Consider the following 19,775-nt stretch of genomic DNA (forward strand, 5'->3'; position numbering starts at 1 on the left):
ACAAATTTGAAAATTTGAGATCTTTTTAATAAAAATAACCTTTTTTATTATTATCAAAACCTATCGTCACTGCAATACGTGCATTAATTTAATTCATATAAAAAAAATCCTATGACGCATGTATATTTTATAAATTTTCATAATATATATTTATCTCCATAAAAAAATTAATTTAATTCATATCATAGTGCAAAGGAACCATATTATTATATAAATCTACATAAAAATACATAAAAATTATTAGCATCATTAATCGGCTATTTATTATTTATTTATACGACCAAAACAATTAAAATTTATGATTATTATTATTACTCATATTGTTATTTGTGATAGTAAAATATCTTTATTTTTTTAAAAAAAGATTCTGAAAAAATAACAATTAAAATTCACATTATATGAAATTGAATATTGAAAGCAATTGCATTTAAAATAATACAAACATATACTCACCAATAAATATTTTAGTTAAGCAACATAAAATTATTACAAATACACATTAAAGAAGAAAAATAAAAACAAAAAAAAACTTAATTATAACGATAAAATAAAAAATAAAACCTAATGATATAAAAAGATCTACATAACTGATTTCACTGCCTAGTGGAATCAAACTAGAGATTATTATTGTTGTAATCGTATTATCAATCAAGTCATTCAATTCTTACATATTAGATAGAAACTCATGTGGTATTAAATAATTGAGACAAACATGATTCAATGACGACGAGAGTGATTACAAAAATGACGAAATGACAAAATTGCACTAGTTATTCAACTATACATGTATCGTCTTATCCCAACCAATCTCAATGGAGCCACCTAAAAATATTTAACATTACAACAAATGATGTAGCAGCATACAAGATCTGCAACTTTTAGTGTCGATGCTACCTCAACCCCACAACTCCCTCCTAGATAGAATCCCTTGTCGAGGCGACGGAGGGCTTTGCGACGGTCTTATTCTTGCGGGCATCCGCGAAGGCTGGCTGAAGTTGGTGGCTATCGGGTGCAGAAAGCTAGGCTTTGGGGTGATTGACATTTTGCTCATCGGTAGTTCCATGTCGTCGTCGTCGTCAAGGTCGATATCGTTATGCACTTCGTAGCCCCCAGCATCGTCAGGGAAATTGGGAACATCAAGGTCCTCAAGCTCATCATCCACTTCGTCACCGTCGTAGTTGCTGTATGTTGTAATCACGTTGTCCCAGAACTCAAAATTGGGCCGCATAAATCTGCAGAACAAAGATGGAATAGGATATAACCTCAGTAAAGAACAAACGATCATGTTTTCAGACTCGGGCATTAGAAGCTGTAATAACTACGGATTGCAGGATGAAAGGGAGTCGATCTCAAAGATGAATTAGTGCAGAGATACAACAGTATTTTCAACCGACTCGTCTGGAGAACATGTAACATATAAGCAGGTCTAAAGAATTTTTGTCATTAGGAATGAGAAACGGACCTGTCGGATTCTTTAAGAAGATATGGATCGAATGGGAAGAACATGTCCAAACGCTCGATTCCTCCAAAAGCCTTTGAGAATTCGGATTCAAACAAGTTGTCGTAGAAATAAGGTATGACTTTCTTAAACAACCGGGCAGCACTTGCTTGTCTCAGGAACTCTTGAACGATCAGGGGCAAACACACCTGCATAAATACACAAACAACTGGCATCAGACCAATGAACGATTACTATTTTTTAAAAAAAAAATAGTATTCCTTCTGCAGGAACCATAAGTGAGTTCAATATTTCGCTTAGGGCAAAAACATTCTGTCCTCATACCTTAAGAGGATCTAAGGTTGGATGACACAGGATAGAATCCAGCGGCAGGTGAAAGAGCAGCTGCTTGAGGTGAGGAACAACTGAGATTGATCGCAATCGAAAACATAGAATGTACATCACAGCCTGCAGAAAGAAACAGAATTTTACAAAAATAAATAAACTACAACAATTGGCTATGATGATAGTATGTTTTACATGGCAATATAGTAAACAACCCTCCCTCGAAAACTAAGTTATAGTGAAGGCTTGACCTTGTGTAATAATGAGAATGAATTTGCACACCTTCAGAGGTACAATATATACTATGGTTTATCAAACCATAGTTTTTTCAAACTTGACCGATATTGAACCAGATCGTCCAGATCAGTCAAGCTGAATCAAGAAAGGCCGGGGCCAATCCATAGTTTCTCAAAAGATTGGGGTAGGAATAGGCTGTAACAGGAAAACAATTGTAAAAAAAAAAAAAAAATACAGGTCGATGGTGTTTTCTTAAAAATTAAAAAATTTGGTCGATTTAGGGTGGATTTGTATAGCTTCTCCAATCATGAAGGTGACAATAATGATATGGAAAACAAGGCAGGTACTTTGTCAAATGAGACTATACAACAATTGATATAGAGGTACAGTGAGCTTGTTTTAGTACAAAAATGTCACGGATATATATTCATAAATCCTATCAATACTAAATTTTATCATATTATTTTTTTCATTTTAAATTATTTTTTATAATTTCAAAATAACTAATTAAGTTAAATCGAACTATTATTTCATATTTTAGGTCAGAAGTAGCCTATCTATGAGACATTATAATTAGAATTAAATAACTTCAAATTTGGATTTATTTTAATTAATTTAAAATCGAATCAAATTTACATATAGGATAAGTTGATTTATTGTTATTTAATTAGGGTATGATATTATTAAAATTAAGCTATGATATTATTAAAAAAATATTAGGATTTATTTTTAAGGCAAACCTAAACCCTAATTATTTTCCTCTTTTCTCTCTTCTTTTTTTTTTTCTTTTATCATCTGATTCCATGCCACCCACCCATGTTGCCCAAGCCATGTCGCCGGCCTACTGACGTCGCTTGCACCGTTGCTTGTCGTCATCTACCTGATACTCCACCTCTCTCCTTTCTGTTCTCTCTCTCTTTCCCGTCTCTTCTTCTCCCCTCTCCTCTCATATCACTTCCACTGCTACCTCTCTGTTTACTGTTCTGCCGCACACAGTTGGTGTTAAAATCATCTTGCGTGCAAGCAGAACAGTATATTTCGTCGATACCAACCAACACGACTTGACACCAGAAACCATGAACCTATCATCTATATTGATAAGTTTATGCGATAGACGAAATTGTAAATTTAAACTGAGTTCAACACCCCAGCTTGAAATTTTAATCCATGGCTTTAGTAAATTATAAATGCTTATAAAAGTAAGACATAGAAGAGCTAGTAACTAATAAGATCACTAACCAATCAGATCACCCATAAAATGGAAGATAATAAATAACATTCTTAGCATAAAAGCTGGCTAGGAATATTAGACACTGTCAAAGAGAGTAAAGAAAAATAACTTATAACTGACCTGACATCCAGAATAAAAGATTCGGTCAGCTTGAGGGCTGATCGTTTTTTCCCGACTCTCTTGCAATTGACAATACTCAAAACACCAATCTACCAATCTGAATAGGGATTCCAAAATATCAACAAGATGAACATAAACACAAATCAATATAAACAAAAAGACAAGGAAACTAATAAAACCTTTGAAGTATACTTGTGACCAGGGAAGAGGAAATAAACTTAGCCCGGGCTAGATAACTTGCAAGATATGCAACAGACTTCATTCTGCATTTGAAACCAAAAATATGATGACACATTACAAGCATTCAGGTGATGCACTAAAATGAATCAAGCGAATCAGTGTATTCCATAATCTCTTAAAATGTGGCATTAATCTTTACACAAAAATCCATGCCAATGATCAAAGTAGGTAAGCAATGCCAAATAGTGTGTAAAATGTATAAATAACCAAAGCAATAATATTGTGCCCTCCAAATTTATAAAAATAAATGTACATGGAAAAACAATTGCATCTATGAAAATTGATGTGAAGCAACCGAGCACAAACCTTCATGCTTAAAATACAGAAAAACCTATCAGATTCTAACAACAAAGATGATGATGGATGACTGACAATCCAACAAATAATTGATAATCAAAACCCTTCTGCCAAACATAAAGTCTATGTACAATGTTTTGGCCTTTTATGTGCTAGTGGAAGGCTACCGCCTACTGGTAGGAAAATAACAATTGTCGACATGCTCATTCATTATGGCCCACACAAGTTGTAAATAGAACACCATGACAAACAAAAGTGGAAGTGTGATTGTCAAAATCTAGGAACAACAATAGCAGCAAAACTTTGAACAGTTGGGGGGGAAATGAGCAAGGACTTCAAACCATTTGAATGGTCGAGAGTTCAACCTTCAGGGAATTAACAACTATCAATGAGACTACAAAGTAATTCATAACAATCAATATCTCTGACGTGACATCCCATAATTTATTCTAGCAGAAGAATTGCATTAAATCAAGATTCAAAATCTCAAAATTTGCCCTCATTTTATTCTGTTCCACTGCTACAGACAGATTGGACTTTGGGTTGCAAAATACAACCAAAAGACAGCAACAAATATTTACAACTATCAGGTGTTGATTGATGAGACTACAAAGTAATTCATAACAATCAATATATGTTTCTCTGACGTGATAGTCAATGGGCATCCTTCATCCTATAATTTATTCTAGCAGAAGAATTGCATTAAATCAAGATTCAAAATCTCAAATTTTGCCCTCATTTTATTCTGTTCCACTGCTACAGACAGATTGGACTTTGGGTTGCAAAATACAGCCAAAAAGACAGCAACAAACATTTGCAATGAAGTTTAACCGCAAAGGACAAAGTAACTAGAAAATACCCAGTTCACAGTAGGTTGTTAAATGGTAATTTCAGTATCAATCCCGAAATTACCTGGAATCTGGATCTTCATCTTTTGAAACAAAAATATCTGTTAGCAGAATAGCAAATTTCAAACCGCATGTGTCAGGATCCAACGAACAGGCATAAAATATCAGGAACTGCTCATTAAAAAACAAATCAAGCTTAGCCGTGAAAATCAATTAGAGATACTAAAACAAAGATTTTTAAAAAATCTTAATAAAATCAAAAAATACAAATGAAATAGAAAAGAAAGCTACCTGAGTAAATTTTGACTTGTGAAGTTTTAGCACCGCCCTTCGAAAGATTTCTGAGAGCCTGTCAAACCCCTATTTCACAGATAGGAATGTGAATGTTTGCAAAAGATATTCCCAAAGTGTTCAAACAGAAATTGTCACTAAATCATCATACAAGGGTCATCAAACAAGCCACTTATAGTTCTCTTGTTCCACAAATCTAATGAAAGTTAAACACCTATTTCACAGGATAGGAATGTGAAAGGTTTGCAAAGTGCTCAAAGGCAAACTTCCACTAGTTCATCATACAAGGGTCATAAAACAAGCCACTTATAGTTATCTTATTGTTGCCACTTAATAGTTATCTTATTCCACATGTCTAATAGACTGTTGGTTCATCTATATAACCAACAGATAGAAACATAAGTCTGAGTTAATTATCAGAGAGTGAGTTTTCTGACTACAATTTGGGCAGCTGGGGATTACCTTTACACCACCACTCATATTTTGTCTTCTTACTTTACATAAATATTAGCATACAATGAATTCCTTCTGAGGGCCTACTTTAGTGAAATGGGAGGAAGGAAAATAGGGAGAATATGAAAGTATCTCATTGTATGACTAACTTCTATATATTCCTTCTCGCATAACTAACTTCTGTATTCTCCCTATTTCTTTCTCTCATTTTTCTCCAAGTAAATAATTCACTGGTGGAATTTAGGAAGGCTGTATCCTTCCTTCAAGACAAAGGACCAAGTCCCAGCATGTGATTTTTTAAAATTTGCAAAATAGTCAATTGTGGAGCTGAAAAGCATTAGGATTGAGACTTGTTTGTATCAACTTGTTTAACTCTGATGATAAATGATAAGCCAGATGTCTTGCTACATAAACATAAACTTCATAAGTAAATCCTATAATCTACAAGGATGCAAAAAAAGAGGATATTTCCAAGTAATAAGTAATGTAGTCGACACAGAAACTCTATATCTCAAAAGTTTCTACCTGATGAGCCTTTTTTTCCCTTTCAAATCAAGTGATTAATAAACTTTCAATCACCAGGAAACAATACACAAAACCTACAATAAAGCATAATGATACCTTCAAATTTGCTGCTTAAATGGTGATAGATTTGCTAATCTCTTTAAATATCGCATGTTTTTACTCCTGATGCATATTTAATGTTTTGGAGCCTAAAACATCTAAAGGTAGATTTTTCATAGAGCCAAAGAAACTCTAACATTAGTATCTTTATAAAAAAAAGACACTTTTTCTGTGCACGATTGATTACATATTTTACATTCATCTTTAAAGAACCTAGCATAATACAGAATCTCTATGTAAAACACTGATATATACTTATTGAAAGATTTCCAGTACTTCTAGAAGTAAAGAAGTTTAGAAGCACACCTCTAATAAACGACCACTGTCTGCACAGGATTTAAGATGCTCACAAACTACCACCATCAAGCCATCCAATTTGTCGGCAAAAACATTGCACTTTAAAACTCCATTTTGTTTGATGGACTAAAAATTAAGAAAATAAAAGGCAAGCATATAAGTGCCAATTTAAATATGAAAAATTAAAAAAAAAATACATGTGGAATATCATCTCCTACAGAATGTTCATTATCTTGATTAGAATCTCCAAGTTCAATCACAAATACACTTTTGTTCTGTTCTTCCTGTAGAATGTCTTCCCAAGGTATGTTTACCTGCCACGGGAGAAAATGAGAATTTTGCATCATTAAATTTTATCCTAGAAAAATGAAGGGAAAACAAGGAAAAAGACTCACATCCAAGTCTGTGAGCAAATCTACTACTTTTGCCAATACTGTGCTTCCAAGGAATTTTCCAATTTCATTTCTTTCTAGTCCAAGCAAACCCTCCACATAAGTTACCATAATCTGCAAATTGTGACAGTTATCAGTTTGTTTGACATATAGCATTTCATTTCTCTGATTGATAACTTACATATTTATCCTCAGTGACTCTGGGCATCAGTTTTTCAATTAAAAATTTCAGCCTCACTGGAGCAAGAGGTACTAAAGTAGTAATACAATGCAATGCCAAATGAAGTTCGCTGTGAACTTCTTTCTTTATCATAAGCCATCTTTTTGAGTGACAAAATGGCGCCTTTAGCCAATTGGGTGGGCGAAAGTTACACATAAGCACATGTAAGCAATTTTCAAGAAATTTATCAGGTAGAGTAGCCTGGTATCATCAAACAAAATACATTACATGAGTGATGCATATGGATTAAGTCGGGAAAAATTTTCTCTCTATTTACAGATGCATACCATTGTAGTGATCAATTCCAAGAATGCATTCCTTGTTTCCAAACCATAGTCCCATATGGATGTTAGAAAAATCTTCAGGGGCATGCGGTAGAAAAACATAAGTTACAATTAAGTTTGGAGCATAGGGAGTGAGTGAGAATTTATATTTTGATTGACTATGTATACATACATTATTTAATAGAGCGCCATGATATATAATGTCTATCTTGAAGACAGCTCTTGTTAGTGCCTTCAACACTGTCTGAAAAAGCAAGTGATAGAAAATATCAGACTTCATAAAGTTTAAGAATAGATATCTGTGTGCATATAAATACCAACCACTGTTAAAGCTTCATCAACTGGTCCAATTTTCCTTCCAGGATTCACTACAGAAACCAGGTAATAGTACTGCTCCTTATCAACCTGAGCAACTAAAGATGGAGCCTAGAAAGAAAATAGATGGGTTAATCACCATTGTGTAACTTAACAAATAATTTGAAGGCCAGAGCTACTAAAACTGGAGCATGGTAAAAAATAAAATATATGGGCTATCATCTGTCGCTAAGCAACTTTTGAAGTAATTAGATAACTACATGGCATAACAAAATACTACTCCATTAACAAAGATAATCCACAATGCCCATAAAAATGTGCCGGTTAAGTCTTCCTTAAGACAACACAGAATGAGTGTCTCTCTACAAAAGAAATAGCAAATAGTATAAAATATCCAATGAATTAATCTTAAATAGAGGCTAGAGGCGCAGCACCAACCTTAAAGATGACTAATATGTTTAAATAATTTAACCATGGCTCTTTTTCCCATTTCAAAAAATCATAGGTGATACATTAATTCTTAATAATTATTCTCACATAAAAATTTGCAAAAAAAAAAAAAGAAGGAAAAGTTGCTCCTTACCATCCGAACACCATCGAGAACATTTATAACAGAAGCAAAAGCCTCAGAATCACTGATGAACCCCTCCTCTGCGCCATCTACAGAAAATCCGTTTCCTTGTGGTTCCACCCCCATAGTCGAAAGTTCAATTCAACAAGCTCCCCTACTCAGCTGATTAAAACACCACGATATCAAACAATCACCGTTTTTATGCGTGGCTGCAGAAATTTAGCGAAACAAAAGCTCTTGATCCTACTAATAGACTGAAGACAGTACAAAAAGAATCCTTTAAGCGCCGGCGAAACGATCTCGATCTCTGTGAGGAGGCAGCTACGGCGAGGAGGAGGCGCGAGGGAAGTAGGAACAGCCGCAGGGATTAGGGTTCTTCCCGTCTCGGTGGGAAAGCTTTTAAAGCCACGTGGTGTTGGTTGTTATAGTTCGCCTACGGAAGAACCGGAACGGAACCCTCGGTTGCAAACTCCTTGGTTCTTTTTTAAACACGACCCGTGATATTTTAAAAATATATGTTCATCCTTACAAATATTTTTCTTCTGATCGTGTGTCTAATTTTACAAAATATCTTCCGACAAAGTAAGGGTGAACAAAAATTTGATTAAATCGAATAAATTGATTGATCGAATTAAAAAATTTGGTTCGGTTATTTTAAAATTTTGATTATTTTTATAAAAAAATCAATTAATTCGGTTCGATTTCGATTTTAAAATTTCTTATTCGGTTAAACCGAATAAATTGAATTATTTAAATTAGAAAAAATAATTTATAAATTTTAAGTAAATAAATTTATAAATCCTTAATTAATTAGTAAAATTTTTAGAATATTTAAAAAATTCGGTTAAAAACCGAATTAACCGATAAAATATCGATTCGGTTTGTTCAGTTTTCATTGAAAAATTTGATCGGTTCGGTTGATTAAAAATATCAGTTTATTTGATTTTTGATTTATTCGGTTCGGTTCGGTTCGGTTCTCGGTGGGAAGGCTTTTAAAGCGGCTATTGGATCACGTGGTGGAGGTTGTTATCGTTCGCCTCCTGAAGGACCGGAACGGAACCCTTGGTTCTTTTATAAACACGACCCGTGATATTTTAAAAATACATGTTCATCCTTACAAATATTTTTCATTCTTGTCCTTAGAGTGTGTCTAATTTTACAAAATATCCTCTGAAATAAGGGTGAGCAAAAATTTGATTAAATCGAATAAATTGATCGAACCGACCGAATTAAAAAATTTGGTTCGGTTATTTCAGAATTTCAGTTATTTTTTTAAAAAAAAATCGGTTAATTCGGTTCGATTTCGATTTTAAAATTCCTTATTACGTTAAACCGAATAAACTGAATTATTTAAATTAGAAAAAATAATTTATAAATTTTAAGTAAATAAATTTATAAATCCTTAATTAATTAGTAAAATTTTTAGAATATTTAAAAAATTCAGTTAAAAACCAAATTAACCGATAAAATATCGGTTCGGTTTGTTCGATTTTCATTGAAAAATTCGATCGGTTCAGTTGATTAAAAAAATCAGTTTATTTGATTTTTGATTTATTCGGTTCGGTTCTTGGTGGGAAGGCTTTTAAAGCGGCTATTGGATCACGTGGTGGAGGTTGTTATCGTTCGCCTCCCGAAGGACTGGAACGGAACCCTCGGTTCAAGCAAACTCCTTGGTTCTTTTCTAAACACGGCCCGTGATATTTTAAAAATACATGTTCATCCTTACAAATATTTTTCATTCTGGTCCTTAGAGTGTGTCTAATTTTACAAAATATCCTCCGAAGTAAGGGTGAACAAAAATTCGATTAAATCGAATAAATTGATCGAACTGACCGAATTAAAAAATTCGGTTCAGTTATTTCAGAATTTCGGTTATTTTTTTAAAAAATCGGTTAATTCGATTAATTCGGTTCAATTTCGATTTTAAAATTCCTTATTCGGTTAAACCGAATAAACTAAATTATTTAAATTAGAAAAAATAATTTATAAATTTTAAGTAAATAAATTTATAAATCCTTAATTAATTAGTAAAATTTTTAGAATATTTAAAAAATTCGGTTAAGAACCGAATTAACCGATAAAATATCAGTTCGGTTTGTTCGATTTTCATTGAAAAAATCGATCAGTTCGGTTGATTCACAAAAAATCGGTTTATTTGATTTTCGATTTATTCGGTTCGGTTCTTGGTGGGAAGGCTTTTAAAGCGGCTATTGGATCACGTGGTGGAGGTTGTTATCGTTCACCTCCTGAAGGACCGGAACGGAACCCTCGGTTCAAGCAAACTCCTTGGTTTTTTTCTAAACACGACCCGTGATATTTTAAAAATACATGTTAATACTTACAAATATTTTTCATTCTAGTCCTTAGAGTGTGTCCAATTTTACAAAATATCCTCCGAAGTAAGGGTGAGTAAAAATTCGATTAAATCGAATAAATTGATCGAACCGACCGAATTAAAAAATTCAGTTCAGTTGTTTTTTAAAAAATTCGGTTAATTAGGTTAATTCGGTTCGATTTCGATTTTAAAATTTCTTATTCGGTTAAACTGAATAAACTGAATTATTTAAATTAGAAAAAATAATTTATAAATTTTAAGTAAATAAATTTATAAACCCTTAATTAATTAGTAAATTTTTTTGAATGTTTAAAAAATTCGGTTAAAAACCCGAATTAACCGATAAAATATCGGTTCGGTTTGTTTGGTTTTCATTGAAAATTCGATCGGTTCGGTTAATTAAGAAAAATCGGTTTATTTAATTTTCGATTTATTCAGTTCGATTCGGTTTGGTTTTAACTGAATGCTCAGCCCTACTCCGAAGTTTCAAAAGTCATCAAATTATTTCCGATAATTTAAAAAAAAAACTCCCATATTTTCAAAGTATTCCATGGGATCACTTATGTGTATATATATATATATATACATAAATGTAATAATAGTATTTAATTTAGTTTATATGAACGGAGGGGAGTGCCATGTGGTAACCATGGCGAGGAAAGCGTTCGCGACGATCAAGCAGCACCCCGAGTCGCCTCTCAATTCGAGGTACCCAAGCAGTATAAAATCTCTCCTTCTTGATCCATTTCATCATAACTTCAACTCTTGATTCAATCAATAAAGAAATCGTAGAGATTTCAAAAAAATAAAAATAAAAATAAAAGGGAAAAGAAGAGAAGAAATCGCAGTGATGGTGGCAATGGAAATGAAGCTAGTCTGTCTTTGCCTTTGCCTCTACTTCGTGTGCCATGGAATTGCAGGGGTGAGGGCGAGCGGAACTTACAATGTGAGGGATTTCGGTGCCAAGGGCAATGGCATGACTGATGATAGCCAGGTTCGGTATCTTTGCCCACCATGTGTTTGTGGTTTTTAGCTTTAAGCAGGATACAAATTTCTATGATTTGAATTGCTAAAGAAAAGAAAACAAGACTTGATGATGATTATAACAATGAATTTGCTGTATGCTTTAGTTTCATTACAAGTTTTCCTTCTCTGTTTTTCTTCTATCATTTAAATTATGACATCAAGGTCTAGGAATGTGTTTGCATTCTCTATATCAAGAGCCCCCCTAACACTTTCATGCTTGATCTAGGCATTTATGGCAGCTTGGAAAAAAGCCTGTGCGTCATCTGGACGAACCAAGGTTTTGGTACCCACCGGAACATACTTCCTCAACCCTATCGAATTCAATGGCCCTTGCAAAGATGTCAATGACCTGATATTCCAGATTCATGCAAGCTCAATATCACTTCTTAAAATTCATTTACTTTTACATTCATGATTCATGCATGAGACAATCTATTTAGTTAGTATAGGATGATTACCATGTGAAGCTCCATGTCGAGCATGACAAGCACTTTAACTATGTAGCTTAAGCTAATTGTCCCGAGCATTGCTCGTCTGTGAATGTAGGGAACATTGAAAGCATCGACGGACTTGAATAAATACGCGAATGGTCATGGTTGGGTGATGTTCGGATGGCTAGACCACTTGACCTTAACTGGCGGAGGGACCTTTGATGCTCAAGGAGAAGTGTCTTGGCCATTCAACAATTGCCCAAGACAGAAGCATTGCAATCCACTACCATCGGTACTCATCCTTTGCTGAATTTCCGCTGATGCTAAGCTCTATGTTTTCATAAGATCTAATGCTTTTTGTGTTTGCAGTCACTCATCTTTTTATACACAAACAACACTGTTGTCAAGGATATAACAACTGTGAATAGCAAGTTCTTCCACGTAGCTTTGTTGAATAACAATAATTTTAAAGGCAGCGGAATCACAATCAAGGCCCCAGCCAATAGCCCTAACACCGACGGTATTCACCTAGAGGGTAATTCTGGAGTGACCCTTTCCAATTCTCACATTGGCACGGGTGATGACTGTGTCTCCATTGGGCAAGGCAACTCTTTCGTCACAATTAGTGGGATCGCTTGTGGTCCTGGTCATGGCATCAGGTTAGCTACCACTTACAATGTTATCAATCTTTAATCATTAACTCATGTTTTTTTATCTATAGAATCGTTGGCATATGTGTTTGATTGTTATAGTTGTATCATTTTGATGTTTTACTCATATTAATTCCTTTTTGCAATAGTATTGGGAGCTTAGGAAGGTACAACACCGAGAAAGATGTCAAGAATATTATTGTGAGAGATATTACTTTCATTGACACGGTAATGGGAGTGCGCATCAAGACTTGGGAGAACTCGCCTGTTCAAACTACACTTCAAAACGTCACCTTTGAAAATATCATTGTAAAGAATGTTGGAAATCCCATCGTCGTCGACCAAACTTATTGCCCCTATCCCAGTTGCGATCACTCGGTTTGTATAGAGGTTTACATATAGACCATGCTAACTTGCTTCATTAATATCACTAACAATAATTTCTTTGTGCACATTTTTATAGAAATCTTCGCGTGTGCAACTAAAAGACATCAAGTTCAAAGACATTCGAGGAACATCAGCATATAAGGAGGCAGTGATATTAAAATGCAGCCAAGGACTACCGTGCCAAGGGCTTAAGCTCGAGAACATTGACCTCACAAGTTCAGGTAAAGACAAGGCAATGTCTATTTGTCTTAATGCTCGAGCTCAATTTTCCGGCAAAATCAACCCTCAACTATGCTAGTGATGCGGGTGAAAAGGCTCGTGTAACTCGAATGGTTAGGTGCTTGAAGCCAAGCTTTGCTCATCGAGGATTGATTTGGCTCAACAAAGGTTGATGTTATTATAGTGTTGTGAGTTGTGAAGAATTTCAAAAGTTAGAGTTGATGTATGAAGATAGCGGTGGCTTTCACTTAGTCACCCTTCTTCTCATATTTGATATTTATAGATATTTGCAAGTATTGTTATATAACTATAAATGCCTTATAATATTCCTTTTAAATTAACAAGATTCTTCAAAGAATTTTCTTTTCTGAGCTAGATTGGTATTTTCTTTTCCAATTAGTTATTGCTAGACTGATCAATTCACCTTCATCCTCGTCTATTCCACTAGATTGGATTTTGCTTGCTTCGAACCGTACTTAGTTGGATTAAGCTTTGACTTGATTCTTTTTTGAGGAACGGTAAATATATATAGACCAAATGAAATGTACAAGCTCTAGATGTCTACAAAACGATAAACATGAATCTTAATTTTGCTTGCTTCGAGCTGCACTTGGATTAAGCTTTGACTTGATTCTTGCTCGAATGAAAGGGCGACATGATTCGAACATGTCCACCTTGAAGGAGTTGGCACTAGGGTACGAGGAGCTCAATTCATTTCTTCAATGCACTTCTTTATTTTTATTGTTATGAATGTCTTTAGGATTTTCTTTATGAATATAAAATCTACTTTTAAAATGAGTACAAGTAGCTCTTAGAAATTAGATAATTTTTTTTAAAAAAATAAATTTCTGATTAACTTTTTATTCTGACAATTATTTTCATATGAAGGCATTAATTTGATACTTCTTAAAACAAAAAAAAAGAGAAAATATTCATCCATAAGTAGCTAGGATAGTTTAACATTATATGAAATAAAAATAGAAAGTATTCCATTTAGTAGTTTTTTAAACATTTTCGTAATTAGAAAACGAAAAAATTATATCAACTTCAGCGTAGTAGTTTATTCTATTTTATGATCGTTTTTCTTAAACGGTGTTAATGAGGATACAATGTCTGTGCAAATGATATCATCTTCTTGATTTTATTTGAAAATTAAAAAATCTACTAAAAAGAAATTTAAATAGAGGGGATGAATATAAATTGGCCAATTGAAATTAAGATATTAATTTTATCTTTTATTTTTCTATTCCTAAAAAAAGACAGATTATCTAATATAAATTATTTTTTATCCAAGAATATTTATTGCTCGATAACATCGTCATTTGAACTCCAAGTACATGCCACCACATTTGATATATAAAATTTCTAAATCGAATGATCTAATTAAACAAAAATAGAATTTTTCTTACTGGATAAAAAATCATCGACCAACGACTTACACTATTCATCTCAAAAACCTTATCGATGGACAAATTAAACAAATAGATTAAACTGAAACAGTTCACTCTCTGATTCAATTATGTTCTCGTTTACTAATGATCTATGATGAAGCTTTGAAAATCAAACGAATTGATAAACCGGTGGCCACCGTGCGACCTATCATTCAAACCGACCAGTACTCCAAGCAAATCCTCTCTTACTAGCTAAGCCATAAAATTGTGACTAAAATTAAACCTAAGGAGTTGACTCTCCGATTCGATGATGTCCTCGTTTACTAATGATCTACGATAGCACTTTGGAAATCAAATGACTTGAGTTCTCTGAAATCGGATAGCCGAGCTGATGCAGTTGAGGAGTAAGAGTCATCTGAGGTCGAATGGTCGCTTTAACATCCACCTAAACTTGACTTTTGACTTCTACTTAAGCTTGACATTTGACATGACTTCATCATGTATAGATCCTTTTTTCCATCATATCAGAAGCCTCTCCCCTAAATCTAGTGGAAGAAGGCCTCTCCAACAACTCACTCCTAATTCTTACAGACTACTCTGTGGAGTAGTCGTAATTTGCCATCTATATCATATTCCCCTCGACCCCGTATCTTCCATTACTTCTTCTATCCGAAAAAAATGGAAGATGGAGTCTTCTATTTCACCGCTCAACCATTCTCTAGTTTTTTTTTTATAAAATTCCGAGTTTGCATAAGAGATGAAAGACTCATTACCTTTTTGTCTAGCCTCTCATGTGACATTCGTGTCCCATAGGATAGATAACAAAGTTGTTCGTCCCCTAAGTCTAGGCTAGTATAAACTAGAGTCGACGTATCTTACTACAGTCGATGTTTTGTTTGGGATGCAGTTTGACAACAAACTTCTGCTCGAGGAGGGTCTGCTTTACCTCTTCAGATTGAGTCCAATCAATGTTGAGCTTAAATATTCATTCGGTAAGAGTTATGCTATCTTGTTCTTTTGTGAGAACTAATTGAATCTTTTTTTTTTTTCTATTTTACAGTTCAAATCATGTTTCCGATTAACTTCCTTATTTGAACTCCAAGTACATGCCACCACATTGATATATAAAATTTCTAAATCGAATGATCTGATTAAACAAAAATAGAATTTTTCTTAATAAAAAATCATCGACCAACAACTTACACTATTCATCTCAAAAACCTTATCGACGGACATACAAATAGATTAAACTGAAACAGTTCACTCTCTGATTCAATTATGTCCTCGTTTACTAATGATCTATGATGGAGCTTTGAAAATCAAACGAATTGATAAACCGGTGGCCACCGTGTGACCTATCATTTAAACCGACCGGTACTTCAAGCTTTGGGACAACAACCACGAATACAGCGCCACCATGCCACCACATTGTAGTTAGATGGAGCGTCGACCACAATGCATGCAACAATCCAAGACCTCCTCAAGGGGTCCTCTCCTAAGAACAACGAGAGACTAATTTGTCCTAGTGGTTCCACATCATTTCTTGTGAATTCGAACAGCGCCAAAGAGATAGATCGTAGCTCATGTCAATCTGTCAAAAGCCACTTTAAAGAGTACATTCATCAAACTTCTTGTGTCGACAAAGACCCTTGTCACATTATAATTTACTATGACGGCCCATATTACCAATGCATCATCAGGAGGGGTAATAACCTCCTCCAAGTCTCGAGGATATAAAAACTGATAGAGGGGTCAGACTCTACTCGAGCTTTGGTGTCGATCTCATAGCTTTCGAGCCTTCAACCATGAGCCTTTCAAACTCGATTGAAATCTTCATTAATTAATCTTCCGGAGATCATATTGATATCCTCACCTTCCAAGCTACAATATATACTTTGGTTTATCAAACCATAGTTTTTTCAAACATGACCGATATTGAACCAGATCGTACAGATCGGTCAAGCGGAATCAAGAAAGGCTGGGACCAATCCATAGTACCAAAACTAATAATAGTATTTAATTCAATCTATATGAAGACTTTTTCCACAGAAAGAACGGAGGGGAGTGCCACATGGTCACTATGGCGAGGAAAGCGTTAGCGATGATCAAGCAGCACCCCGAGTCGCCTCTCAATTCGAGGTAGCCAAGCAGGTATAAAATCTCTCCATCTTTGATCCATTTCATCACAACTTCAATTCTCAATAAAGAAATCGTAGAGATTTCAAAAAAAATACAAATAAAAATAAAAGGGAAAAGAAGAGGAGAAATCACAGTGATGGTGGCAATGGAAATGAAGCTAGTCTGTCTTTGCCTCTGCCTCTACTTCGTGTGCCATGGAATTGCAGGGGTGAGGGCGAGCGGAACTTACAATGTGAGGGATTTCGGTGCCAAGGGCAATGGCGTGACTGATGATAGCCAGGTTCGGTATCTTTGCCCACCATGTGTTTGTGGTTTTTAGCTTTGAGCAGGATACAAATTTCTATGATCTAAATTGCTAAAGAAAAGAAAACAAGACATGATGATGATGATAACAATGAATTTGCTGTATGCTTTGGTTTCATTACAAGTATTCCTTCTCTCTTTTTCTTCTATCATTTAAATTATGGCATCAAGGTCTAGGAATGTGTTTGCAATCTCTATATCAGGAGCCCCCTAACACTTTCATGCTTGATCTAGGCATTTATGGCAGCTTGGAAAAAAGCCTGTGCGTCATCTGGACAAACCAAGGTTTTGGTACCCGCCGGAACATACTTCCTCAACCCTATCGAATTCAATGGCCCTTGCAAAGATGTCAATGACCTGATATTCCAGATTCATGCAAGCTCACTGTCACTTCTTAAAATTCATTTACTTTTACATTCATGATTCATGCATGAGACAATTTATTTAGTTAGTATAGGATGATTACCATTTGTTGAGCATGACAAGCACTTTAACTATGTAGCTTAAGCTAATTGCCCCGAGCATTGCTCGTCTGTGAATGTAGGGAACATTGAAAGCAACGACGGACTTGAATAAATACGCGAATGGTCATGGTTGGGTGATGTTCGGATGGCTAGACCACTTGACCTTAACTGGCGGAGGGACCTTTGATGCTCAAGGAGAAGTGTCTTGGCCATTCAACAATTGCCCAAGACAAAAGAATTGCAATCCACTACCATCGGTACTCATCCCTTTGCTGAATTTCCGCTGATGCTAAGCTCTATGTTTTCATAAGATCTAATGCTTTTTGTGTTTGCAGTCACTCATCTTTTTATACACAAACAACACTGTTGTCAAGGATATAACAACTGTGAATAGCAAGTTCTTCCACGTAGCTTTGTTGAATAACAATAATTTTAAAGGCAGCGGAATCACAATCAAGGCCCCAGCCAATAGCCCTAACACCGACGGTATTCACCTAGAGGGTAATTCTGGAGTGACCCTTTCCAATTCTCACATTGGCACGGGTGATGACTGTGTCTCCATTGGGCAAGGCAACTCTTTCGTCACAATTAGTGGGATCGCTTGTGGTCCTGGCCATGGCATCAGGTTAGCTACCACATACAATGTCATCAAGTTTTAATCATTAACTCATGTTTTTTTGTTTGTAGAATTGTTGGCACATGTGTTTGATTGTTATAGTTGTATCATTTTGATGTTTCACTCATATTAATTCCTTTTTGCAATAGTATTGGGAGCTTAGGAAGATACAACCATGAGAAAGATGTCAAGAATATTATTGTGAGAGATATTACTTTCATTGACACGGTAATGGGAGTGCGCATCAAGACTTGGGAGAACTCGCCTGTTCAAACTACACTTCAAAACGTCACCTTTGAAAATATCATTGTAAAGAATGTTGGAAATCCCATCGTAGTCGACCAAACTTATTGCCCCTTTCCCAGTTGCGATCACTCGGTTTGTATAAAGGATTACATATAGACCATGCTAACTTGCTTCATTAATATCACTAACAATAATTTTTTGTGCACATTTTTATAGAAATCTTCGCGTGTGCAACTAAAAGACATCAAGTTCAAAGACATTCGAGGAACATCAGCATATAAGGAGGCAGTGATATTAAAATGCAGCCAAGGACTACCGTGCCAAGGGCTTAAGCTCGAGAACATTGACCTCACGAGTTCAGGTAAAGACAAGGCAATGTCTATTTGTCTTAATGCTCGAGCTCAATTTTCCGGCAAAATCAACCCTCAACTATGCTAGTGATGCGGGTGAAAAGGCTTGTGCAACTCGAATGGTTAGGTGCTTGAAGCCAAGCTTTGCTCATCGAGGATTGAGTTTGTGGCTCAACAAAGGTTGATGTTATTATAGTGTTGTGAGTTGTGAAGAATTTCAAAAGTTAGAGTTGATGTATGAAGATAGCGGTGGCTTTCACTTAGTCACCCTTCTTCTTATATTTGATATTTATTGATATTTGCAAGTATTGTTATTTAACTATAAATGCCTTATAATATTCCTTTTAAATTAACAAGATTCTTCAAAGAATTTTCTTTTCTTAGCTAGATGGCGTCCAACCCTGCTCTATCACCAAATGCTTTCAAACAGTTCGCAACGACCTAGATGGTGGGCTAGTTAGCTCTTGTAAACACAAATAGATCATCGGCATACGCAAGATGAGTAATTTACATAGCCTCACACATCGGATGAAAATGAAATTCCAATAGCAAAGAAGCCTCCTTCAATGAACGTGAGAAAATCTCAATACATAATCCAAAAAGTAAGGGGGATAGAATGTCACTTTGCCGAAGCCCTCGTCACCCACTAAAGAAAGTCATGAAGCCCATCCTTAAGGCTAATCGAATAGGACATGATGGTAACACATTCGAAAATCTAAACGTGGAATTGTTGGAAAAACTCATAACCAACAAGAGCCGCCTTTAGAAAACCCCAATCAATGATCTCAAAGGCCTTGCGCAAGTCAACTTTTATCACACATCGAGCAAAGATCCATTAGCAGGCATACTTGCGCAACAATTCTTGTGCCAACTGTATGTTCTCCGCAATAGAGCGATCCAAATGAACTTAGCAGGGTCTACAAACTGCCTGTCGCAACTGGCCTGCTGGCTAATATCTTCGCAATTATCTTGTAGAACACCGTGCAACACGAAATGGGTCGATAGTCAACCACTT

General features: G+C 35.1%; 3 protein-coding genes across 4 annotated transcripts; 2 read left to right on the top strand and 1 right to left on the bottom strand.

Annotated features, from left to right (window-relative positions):
* Positions 1–604: 604 nt before the first annotated feature.
* On the bottom strand, positions 605–8,580 carry LOC141826796 (RNA polymerase I-specific transcription initiation factor rrn3-like). Of its 2 annotated transcripts, none has more exons than XM_074714098.1 (16): positions 8,471–8,580; positions 8,216–8,365; positions 7,639–7,743; positions 7,490–7,561; positions 7,321–7,392; positions 6,995–7,234; positions 6,817–6,927; positions 6,640–6,735; positions 6,431–6,547; positions 5,048–5,116; positions 4,821–4,927; positions 3,551–3,634; positions 3,372–3,468; positions 1,784–1,906; positions 1,463–1,647; positions 605–1,232 (listed from the first exon to the last, which is right to left on the bottom strand). In XM_074714098.1, the coding sequence occupies exons 2-16, from the start codon at positions 8,327–8,329 to the stop codon at positions 896–898; spliced, it is 1,929 nt and encodes a 642-aa protein (XP_074570199.1). In that variant the 5' UTR covers positions 8,330–8,365; positions 8,471–8,580; the 3' UTR covers positions 605–895. The 2 variants fall into 2 exon arrangements, with proteins under 2 accessions (XP_074570199.1, XP_074570200.1); XM_074714099.1 differs by having other exon boundaries at positions 8,451–8,580.
* A 2,823-nt stretch (positions 8,581–11,403) lies between these two features.
* LOC141827055 (exopolygalacturonase-like) lies at positions 11,404–13,330 on the top strand. The gene is made up of 6 exons (XM_074714335.1): positions 11,404–11,532; positions 11,791–11,931; positions 12,111–12,287; positions 12,365–12,654; positions 12,795–13,023; positions 13,109–13,330. The coding sequence occupies exons 1-6, from the start codon at positions 11,404–11,406 to the stop codon at positions 13,328–13,330; spliced, it is 1,188 nt and encodes a 395-aa protein (XP_074570436.1).
* A 3,602-nt stretch (positions 13,331–16,932) lies between these two features.
* Positions 16,933–18,848, top strand: LOC141827056 (exopolygalacturonase-like). Its single transcript, XM_074714336.1, has 6 exons — positions 16,933–17,061; positions 17,319–17,459; positions 17,629–17,805; positions 17,884–18,173; positions 18,314–18,542; positions 18,627–18,848. Exons 1-6 carry the CDS (start codon positions 16,933–16,935, stop codon positions 18,846–18,848), a joined length of 1,188 nt encoding a protein of 395 aa, XP_074570437.1.
* The last annotated feature ends 927 nt before the right edge of the window (positions 18,849–19,775 follow it).

The sequence above is a fragment of the Curcuma longa genome, chromosome 4 (assembly GCF_044706935.1).
Source record: "Curcuma longa cultivar G26 ecotype Majalengka, Jawa Barat chromosome 4, ITB_CL_G26_1.1, whole genome shotgun sequence".
Classification (NCBI taxonomy): domain Eukaryota; kingdom Viridiplantae; phylum Streptophyta; class Magnoliopsida; order Zingiberales; family Zingiberaceae; genus Curcuma; species Curcuma longa.

Coding starts and splice junctions, on each gene's coding strand:
- LOC141826796 (XM_074714098.1), bottom strand. CDS start 8,329: ATGGGGGTGGAACCACAAGGAAACGGATTTTCTGTAGATGGCGCAGAG. Junction 6,928..6,994: donor GAGTCACTGAGGATAAATAT/GTAAGTTATCAA, acceptor CACAATTTGCAG/ATTATGGTAACTTATGTGGA. Junction 1,648..1,783: donor CAACCTTAGATCCTCTTAAG/GTATGAGGACAG, acceptor GTATTTATGCAG/GTGTGTTTGCCCCTGATCGT.
- LOC141827055 (XM_074714335.1), top strand. CDS start 11,404: ATGAAGCTAGTCTGTCTTTGCCTTTGCCTCTACTTCGTGTGCCATGGA. Junction 12,288..12,364: donor ATTGCAATCCACTACCATCG/GTACTCATCCTT, acceptor TTGTGTTTGCAG/TCACTCATCTTTTTATACAC. Junction 13,024..13,108: donor ATCCCAGTTGCGATCACTCG/GTTTGTATAGAG, acceptor ACATTTTTATAG/AAATCTTCGCGTGTGCAACT.
- LOC141827056 (XM_074714336.1), top strand. CDS start 16,933: ATGAAGCTAGTCTGTCTTTGCCTCTGCCTCTACTTCGTGTGCCATGGA. Junction 17,062..17,318: donor GCGTGACTGATGATAGCCAG/GTTCGGTATCTT, acceptor TGCTTGATCTAG/GCATTTATGGCAGCTTGGAA. Junction 17,460..17,628: donor ACCTGATATTCCAGATTCAT/GCAAGCTCACTG, acceptor CTGTGAATGTAG/GGAACATTGAAAGCAACGAC.